Here is a 9,630-nt window from a genome sequence, read left to right as displayed (position 1 = left end):
TCTGAAGGGTGATGGGGGCACTGGGATGGGGCCTGTGTGGGGAGGGGGCAGCCCATCCCTTCCAGTGTACAGCCGCTGCCCCATCTGTTCCTTATTAAAAGTCTCCAGAAAGCTCACATTCCACCCTAAGGCTGATATTAACCCTCTCTGCACCATGTGCAAGGCAAGCGCATTCCTGCCAAGTGCCCCCACACCACACCACCCCCAAGAAATTGCAGGAACTGGGCCTCCTCATTCTAGCCACACATCATCAGCTTTAACTCATGTTGAATTTGCCTGGGAGAGGCTTGGGTCTTCTTCTTATTTCTTTTAGGGGGAGGGGGGTTTCTGTATCACGCTTGGTTTAAGGGGAGATATTTGCGGGTTTTGTGGGGGAAGAGAAATAACAGAGCAGGAGAGCTAAGTGTCCCCAGACACCCGACACTTGCACACTCCAAAAAATATTGGCGTTCTGACAATGAAGAGGGGGGATGGGAAGGAATGAGTTAACTGGAGGGGCTTGGAGGGGCATGATCTGCGCCCCCCTAATAGCACACATTCCTTACAACCTCACAGATCCCCCCATCTCCTCAGTTTCCTTAAGGTCCAGGAATTGTTTCCTGCTGAACAAGTTCTTAGATCGCCCTCTCTAAGCGCCACAAAGGGTTAACGTATTCCAGAGTTTGTTGGGTGCCCCACAGCCATTGAGCCCCCACCCCAAAATTAGGCCAAGAGTTGCATTGCCACCACACCCATCCATGCAAACTACAGCCAGACTTGGTTAGGCTGACTCATGCAGGAGTGTGTGTGTGTGTGTGTGTGTGTGTGTGTGTGTGTTATAGCAATCCTGCTGGGGGTGGGCTGGGAATAGGAAGAGGGGGGTGGGCTTCTTCATCTGCTGTGATCTCAGTTTCTCTGGCTTGCTAAAAGCTACTCTCACGCCCTCAGAACCCACAGTCTAGGGGGTGAACCTAATTTTTGCCCCAGAAACTGTGATGAACAGCAAGCTCAGTTCTGCAAGCAGCTAAAGGATCATTAAAGGGCAGAAAGCCTCTAGGCATGAGCGGAGTGTATTCCATTCACCTCCAGCTAGCTACATAAACAGACACATCTGATGTGTTTTTGCAAAAAAAAAAAGGGGGGGTCACATCTTACTGGCTTTGATTTCTAGGATGGCTTCTCTGGGCCTGGAAGCCACAGCAAGTCAGCAAACCGTGAAAGCCAGTTTTCTGTGTGGTCCCTTTACACTAGCAAAGTGACTACCTCTCCTCAAATGTGCAAAGCTTAGACAGACTCTCACCAAGTCCACTGTTCCCTATTTGCAGCCTGTTGCCATTTCCCCTGACTTCCATCTTAATTGGGCTGCTAATACTTCAGAAAAGGGGTGCGTGTGGATATGGGAGACAATGATGATGAAGACCTCCGGGGGATGTGATGCGGTCCAAGTTACCATCCAGACTCCCCCCCCCCTTTCTCCAAAACTAGGGGCTATCAACAGGGCAAGCCGTGGGAAAGATCCTGGGAGGTCGCTGTGTCAGTTGTGGTCGATGTTTCTGGAAAACCAGATCTTTAATTTTGAAATTATGGGGTCTAGAAGAGAGGCACAACCCTCTCTCTCCTCTGCTGTTTATCCCCTGGAGCCTGATCCCACTGGCCCCACTCTGCAAAAAAAAGAAGCAGCCCACTAGTTATTGTCCCTCTCTCTTCCATGGGTTCCCAACCCCCCTTGTCAATATATTATATATAGCATTAGAATGCATGGACCTTTATCTCCCTTAAGCTCCATTTACTGCTGTATGTATTTTTGCAAATTTATATTGTAAACCGCCTTGTGGTTTTCTGGCAGAGGGCGGTATAGGGATTTAATAATAATAATAATAATAATAATAATAATAATAATAATAATTCCAGACTTGATGAGGTGCCCCTGGTCACTAATCTCACCTTCCCCTTCCTCCTCTTAACAGACCAGAATCCACTTGCTTTCCAGAGAAAGAACCAGCACCCAGATCTCCTGATCTCCCTACCACTTGGCATATTACTACTCTTCAGCCAACTAGTCCTCATGTCCCACCAATGGCTACCAGCCGGCCCAGGACTCTAAAAGGGGTCACTGTTGCCACCCCCTAACCATTGCAGCCCCCCACTAACCTAGGAGGACTCTCCCTGCTCTGAATCTGGTCACCTTAACCTAATTCTGCCCTGAGCGCTATAAATATGGGATCCTCTCAGCCACTCTCTCTCTCTTTCTTACCCCCCACCCCGTTTCCTCCCCGCCCACACCACCACCACCAACTGTTCTCATAAGACTCTCCTCTCATTCCAGCCAGGTGGAGGCGCCAGCCCTTTTATTGGACACACTGAAGAAAGAAAGAAAAGAAGAAGGAACGGAAAAAAAATGAAAAAGAAAAAATAACCAAGGGGGAACAATTCCCCCACAAAGGAAAAGTACATCAGCAGTCACGATCAGTGCAGACCCTTTCCTGGCATGCAGAGATCTGCGTTTCCAACCCCCAGCCCACCTCGGCCCCTCCATCCTTCCTTCCTCCCTTCTACCCACCCTCCACCCCACACCTCGCCTCTTTGCAACAAGACACACACGCGCCCTGCTGGCACCTGGGAAAAATCTGTCCTCCTCATTGGAGTGCGCTTTCTGAATCTGCCTCCCCCCTCCACTGCGTGGGTCTGGAATGCACTTCTTTTGCAAAGGGGCGGGCGGGAGGGGCGGGTGCAAATCATGAATTGGGGTCCCATCCCAGCGTGGGCCTTTTCCTCATCCCACACCCCAACTCAAGAAGGGCATGGAGTTTTTTGCCTGCAATGAGAGGGGTTCTTGTGACCCAGAGGCTTCAGCCCAAGAGTGTCCCTCCTCCCTCCGGCCCCTCTGTCCAGATGGACAAGGGGGTGGCGTGGAGGGGGAGAGGCATTGGTGTGGGCCCAGCCTCCCCCAGCTAGATACCCCTTTTCCTAGCTTGTGTGCACTCCAGGGGCATTAAAGGGGTCCTTGGCATCCTGAGGCAAAGGAGCCCATTCCTAGCGGCCCGAGGTCCCTTCTCCCCACCCCAATAAAATATCTGAGTGGGCTGGGCTCCCCTAAAGTTGCTGGGTGTTGCCATTCAAATGGTGCGTGCGTGCCTCGTCTTGTGATCGTGGGGGAAGGCTTACCTGGGCCCCCAATATGTTATTCAAGTCGGCACCCCTGTCCAGAGGTGACAGTGCGTCCCCAACTAGCAGGGTGTGCTCTGTGTGGCAGATCAGAGAGAACTCTGCGCCCCCCACCCCGCCCCCCAAGGTGTTGGGGAGGGCGAGCCTCCCTGGCAGAGAGCGCAAATGCAACAGGACTGATTACGTTTTGAAGTCGCACGCCTCTCCATCTGCCGAAGGCTTCGCCCCCATCCCCATAAGACCCCCAACTTCAGTCTCAGATTGCCCAACTGTGCCCCTGGAGGAGGGGGAGGGGGGATTCTGCGTGAAACCCTGGAGAGGCGCTGCCCATCCAGTGCTGATCTGGAGGGACCCCTGTTCTTAAAGTTCCTGGTTCAGACGTTCCCAGCATTGTATGGCGTCTCTTTGTCCAGTGTCAAGAGTCTCTTTGCCACAGCAGCCTTCCAGCTGGCCTGGCCTGCGTCCCTGGGCTCTCTTCCCAGTAGCTCAGGGACAGAACATCTGCCCCACATTTCAGGAAGTTCCAGGCTCAATCCGTAGTGGCATCTCCAGGCAGGCCCGGAATTATCCCCCATCTAAAACCCAGGGGAGCTGCTGCCAGTCCTTGTAGACAATACTGAACCAGATAGACCAATGACCGGGTTCCTACGTTGCTCCAAGCCAAGTAAGAGGCCTCTGTCGTTTCCTGGTTGTGGACAGATATAACTGGCCACATGTGGTGTTGGTTTTCTGAGGATCCAGCTTTCCTGCCAGCTGTGAGCAGCGGAGTGTTCTATGCCAGCCAGGCGTGGGGGGGCACAGCGCAGCTGGCCGGCCCAGGGCTCAGACGCTGGTTCTGCACGTTGCCGGCTGGCCGGGCCTGGAGGCCGTCGGGGGAGCCCCTTTGCCCGCCGAGCTGATCACCCACCGGTAGCACTGGGTGACGCTGCGGCTCTTGGCCTGGGCACCGCAGCGGGTGCAGTAGACGATGCCCAGTGCCAGCATGATGACCACGAAGACGCAGATGGGCACCAGCAGCGCCACCAGCAGCCACCGGTCATCCCTCCGCTGCCGCCCGGGCGCCCCATCGGGGGTTGGAGTGGCGGGGGGAGCAGAAGTGGGGGGCGCTGCTCGGACTCCCCCGACCACCGCGGGACTCTCCTCCTCACCAGGCGAATCAGCCGAGACGGGAGGGCGGTGGAGGGGAGGCGGAGCGATCGTCGGAGCGAGCGGGGCCGTCGGGGATGTGGGATCCGCTAGCAGCGAAGGGGGACTCGGGGTGTCTTGGGGGGCGTCCGTTACGGGGAAGGGGGAGGGGGATCGGGAGGCAGTGGGGAGGCCCCAAGCAGCGGTGGGGGTGGAGTTGGGGGGCATGCGAGAACGTCGGGAGGAGGGGCTGGCGTCTAAAAGGGGCGCGGTCGACTTCGGGTTTGGGTGTTCCGTGGCCGGCAGCATGCGGGGAACCAGGCGGGGGTCTGCGGGGAAGAATGGAGAGGCGACTCTGGCGTCCTGGAAAACGGAGAGGTGCTCGGAAAGGGCCAGGTGGTGATCGCTGTCATCCTCTTCCTCGACGCCGTCCTCGAGCTCGCCCTCCATCTCCAAACCCAGCCCGTCGTCGAGGTGGTGTAGGAAGCCGGCTCCGCGGTAGCTCTGGGCGGTGGCCATCGGGGGTGGGTGGGGCGCGGGGCTGCAGGTGATGCCGTCGGGCTCCAAGTCGTAGCCCTCGGTGCAGTAGCACTCGAAGCCCCCGACGTAGTTGACGCACATCTGCTGGCACACGCCGGGGATCTGGCACTCGTCGGTGTCGGCGCAGCGGCCGGGCTCCTCCTCCGACGGGCTGAAGCCCAGGTGGCAGCGGCACACGAAGGAGCCGTCGGTGTTCTCGCACTGGTGCTCGCAAGGCGCCTCCGCGCACTCGTCCAGGTCCTCGCACAGGTGCCCGTCGCTGCCCAGCTCGTAGCCCGCGGGGCATTGGCACCGGTACCCGTCTGCCGCCTCCCCGTCGGCCACGCAGCCGAACTGGCACGGGCGGCCCCGGCAGGCGTCTCCGTCGGCGCCGCCGTCGTGGTGGGTGTGGGAGGCGCAGGAGTGTCCGTCGGGGAGCAGGAAGTATCCGGCGTGGCACTCGCAGGAGTAGCCCGAGCCCTCGTCCAGGCAGAGCTGCTGGCACCCACCGTTGTCCCCCTCGCACCAGCTGTGCTGATAGACGGCCTCCCGGCACAGCGGCGCCTCCTTGGACCAGGCCACGCTGCCGTCCTCCTTCTGCATGCACAGCACCGACACCGCCGGCCCTGCCCGGCCGCAGGTCACGGCAGCCACCGTGCCGAACGGGACGTAGCGGAGGGCGCCGCTGGCCGGGCCGAACGGGGTGCTGTAGGCGACCGTCGAGGCTCCTCCACCTCCTCCTCCTCCTTCCTCCTCCTCCTCCATCTCCTCCTCCTCTTCCGCCAGGCCCGCGCACATCCCCTGGAAGGAGAAGCGGCAGAGGTAGCCGTCGACTGGGACGGTGCACGAGCCGTCGAGCCACTGCAGGTCCAGCTCGCCCAGCACCACGCACCGGGGCGCAGCACAGCTGGGTCCCCCGACGCCGCTGCTAGGCGAGCGCGCCCAGTTGGTGTAGGACGTGTCTTGGTCGCCCGTCGTCCAAGTGAAGCCCCGCAGCGGCCGTTGCGGGAAGCACTGGCGCGGCTGGCGCTGCAGCCCGATCCAGAGGAGCCGCTGCGGGCCTTGCGCGTGGCCGCCGCCCCCTCGAACATCGCGGAGCAGCTCGGCCACCTGGGCCGCCTCCTCGGGGTACTTCAGCGTGGCCAGGTTGCCCCCCAGCTCCCGGCACCCGCGCCAGGCGTCCAGGAAGCTGCGGCGCTGGAAGTAGACGGCGTAGCAGCCGTCGGGGCCGCAGGCGGCCTGCGCCTCTTGCGCCCCGGCGCCGGGAAGCCGCCAAGCTACAAGCAGCAGCGCCAGCAGCAGCAGCAGCCGCGGCCTGGGCCGTCCTCGTCCTCCTCTTCGCCGGAGCATCGCCCTGCCCTGCCGCGCCGCTGCCGTCCAGCGCTCTGACAGCCCGGGGGCCCCCCATTCCCCTTCCTTTCCCCTTTTTCCCAGCCAGGGTGGGATGGGGAGGAGCCGCAGACGGAGCGGGCGTCCCACTCCCCGCCTTTGCCCTTCTAAGGCGCCGATCTGAGCCCCTGCCAGGAGGGAACCGGAGTCGGGGAAGAATAAGAGAAGGAGGAGGAAGAAGGAAACCTCCAGCCGCGGCGGGAGAGCGGGAGGCAGGCAGGGAGGGAGGCCACAGACAGACGGAGAAAGACCCCCACCCGGAATCCTGCCCCGGCTACTTAGCAGAGAGAGACTCGCAAAAGCAGCCCGGACCCTCTCAGTTCTTCTCTATCTTCCTCCAGCCCCTTCTCTTGCTCTCTAACTCAGGTGGGGAGCTTTTTTCCAGACAGGGGGCCACATTGTATTCTGGGTGACCTTCCAAGGGCCGCATGGTGAGTGGGGCCACAGGCAAAAGAGCACAAGGAGAACTCTCAGGTCCCCCACCCCTGCTCTAACCACTAGGTCCAACTTTATTCTGAGCCAGTGTGACCTCAGCTGAAGGACTGCGAGTGCAGGATGAGAAGTCCAGAAGCAGATATAGACAAGTTGGTTCAGCGTTGGATCATAGAATTGTAGAGTTGGAAGGGACCACATGGGTCATCTAGTCCAACCCCCTGAAATGCAGGAATCTGTTGCCCAACATGGGACTCGAACCCATGACCCTGTGATTAGGAGTCTCTTACTCTAATGACTGAGCTATACTGATTCAGCCCCCAAATGTAGGCTTGGGTTTAAAGGGGGTCTGGAAAGGTTGCAAATAGTACCTTTCTCTAGCCTGCTGTTGTTGTTATTTAGTCATTCAGTCGTGTCCGACTCTTCGTGACCCCCTGGACCAGAGCACGCCAGGCACTCCTGTCTTCCACTGCCTCCCGCAGTTTGGTCAAACTCATGCTGGTAGCTTCAAGAACACTGTCCGACCATCTCGTCCTCTGTCGTCCCCTTCTCCTTGTGCCCTCCATCTTTCCCAACATCAGGGTCTTTTCCAGGGAATCTTCCCTTCTCATGAGGTGGCCAAAGTATTGGAGTCTCAACTTTAGGATCTGTCCTTCCAGTGAGCACTCAGGGCTGGTTTCCTTCAGAATGGACAGGTTTGATCTTCTTGCAGTCCATGGGGCTCTCAAGAGTTTCCTCCAGCACCAGAATTCAAAAGCATCAATTCTTCGGCGATCAGCCTTCTTGATGGTCCAGCTCTCACTTCCATACATCACTACTGGGAAGACCATAGCTTTAACTATACAGACCTTTTATTGGCGAGGTGATGTCTCTGCTTTTTAAGATTCTATCTAGGTTTGTCAGTTTTTGTACAGCCCGTGGTACAAAAAAAAAAAAATGTACACAGATTTCCCAGGGACATGTGGCCCCTGGAAAGTGGCCCCGAAGGGAACGTGGCCCTTGGGCTGAGAGAGCGTTCCAGTTCAACCAGCAGAGGCTCACATTTTAGGGGTGTTCCTCACTGCACTCACATTCACACGCTGCCATGTGTTCCTCTTCCAGCCTCTCCATTCAGACTGATAGGCGGGGGGGGCAGGGGGAGGACTGGGAAGGTGCAGATGTGGCACAGGGAGGTCGGGGTCCCTCGTCAAAAGCAAGGAAATAAGTGGAATTCCTTTTGCGTGGGAAACGGCAGGGGAGATTTTTTTGGGGGGGAGGGATGGGATGGAGCACATATATTGCAGGGAGGGGGGCTGCTGGGGAGGGAAGGGAAAGGAGAGGAACCCTGCAGTTATTGCCAGCCTTGAATCAATTAATGCAAAGGCCTGCTAAAGAAATGAAGCTGATGCTGGCAGAAGCCCCCCACCCACCCACCAGACCCACCCGCCTTCCCTCGACCTCCTATCTCCATTGTGCAGAGACTTGGCTCTCTCCCTTTAGTCGCACAACCGCACACAGGCCTCTCCCGGCCATTCCAAGTGTGCAGGGGAGGAGGAAAGGAGGTTCCCCCCCACACACACACACACACAATCCCAAGACGTCCTTCAGATGGGATGTCTCTGGCTTGGCTAAGGCCCATCGTTCCCCAGCTGCACCTATTTACCAGGGAGAGACCCTGTTCTCTGCTTTGCGTGTCCCCATAAATCAAGGCCTGCCTGTTATCGCTGTTCCTGCCCTCCCAGGAATGCCTTGTTAAAATGGTTTTGGCAGCGCGGAACCGTGTGGAAGCACCGAGCTGGGTGGGAACTCTGAAAGCGTCTCCTCGGCAGCAGGGGTCGCCAACGTGGTGCCCATGGGTGCAGTGGCACCTGCAAAGCCTCTGAGCTCCTGCCACAAATCACTGCTCACTTGGTCATGAGGTGGGGGGTGTGTGTGGCAGTATCCTGTTTCTCCCTTGAAAAGCGCATAGAAGGAAGGAGGAAGAGTGGTGATCTCTCCCACTTTTGTGCTCTTTCAGCTTTATGTGCTTTTCCAAGCGCAAATTAATTCTGTTGGAATGGATCCTGCTTATAATTCTGATCTTTGGAGAAAGTGAAATGCATGCATGTAGCCTTCTGTGTGTGTGTGTGTGTCTCCAGGAGGTGGGAAATCTGGAGGAGTGGGTGTGAATTGACTTGAATTTCTCCCCCCATCCTTCCCAGCCATGGGGAGGGGCCCAGGCAGCAGAAGCCCCCCCCCAAGGCAGCACCCCCATGGGCACCCTTCTCTGCCCCCCCCCATCTCCACCACTGGCAGAGAAGCAGCACGGGGCGTCTGTGCTGATCTGGGGTGAGATTGTGCCCATTTCCGTCAAGATCTCACCAAAATCGCATGAGATCTTGCAGCATATGTGAGGTCTCATAGGAAATTGGAGCAATCTCACCAGAAATCAGTGCAGGCACCGCTTCTCTGCCAACAGCTGAGGGGGCAAGGTGGGCGGCACAGGCAGCAGGGCAGGGCAGCACCTCCTGTTTTGTCTCGGGCCCTTGCAATGAGGGCAACCTCAGACACACCTCGAGTTGGAAGTTTGGGTGCAACCCAGCCTGCAAAAGAGGGGTTTTTATGGATTTAAGATAAAGAAGAGAAGAAGAAGAAGAGTTTGGATTTGATACCCCGCCTTTCACTCCCTTTAAGGAGTCTCAAAGCGGCTAACATTCTCCTTTCCCTTCCTCCCCCACAACAAACACTCTGTGAGGTGAGTGGGGCTGAGAGATTTCAAAGAAGTGTGACTGGCCCAAGGTCACCCAGCAGCTGCATGTGGAGGAGCGGCGACGCGAACCCAGTTCACCAGATTACGAGACTACCGCTCTTAACCACTACACCACACTGGCTAAAGTGAGGAACCCCCAGATTCCCATAATGTACCCATCTCTATGCTGATCTCTCCCTTTTCCTGCTTATTGTGGTTTAGGTTGCATCCTGTCTGCAACTTCCTTTTCCTTGTACGACTCTCTCTCAGACCTGGAGGTGAGAGGTCACACTTTACCCTCTTGAGGAAAGAAA

General features: G+C 57.4%; 1 protein-coding gene across 1 annotated transcript; it reads right to left on the bottom strand.

Annotated features, from left to right (window-relative positions):
- Positions 1-2,299: 2,299 nt before the first annotated feature.
- On the bottom strand, positions 2,300-6,245 carry CD248 (CD248 molecule). Its single transcript, XM_082203859.1, has one exon. The coding sequence runs from the start codon at positions 6,136-6,138 to the stop codon at positions 3,967-3,969; it is 2,172 nt and encodes a 723-aa protein (XP_082059985.1). The 5' UTR covers positions 6,139-6,245; the 3' UTR covers positions 2,300-3,966.
- Positions 6,246-9,630: the final 3,385 nt, after the last annotated feature.

Source organism: Podarcis vaucheri (assembly GCF_965113315.1).
Source record: "Podarcis vaucheri genome assembly, chromosome: 16".
Lineage (NCBI taxonomy): Eukaryota > Metazoa > Chordata > Lepidosauria > Squamata > Lacertidae > Podarcis > Podarcis vaucheri.
This window is presented reverse-complemented; position numbering and strand designations above follow the sequence as displayed.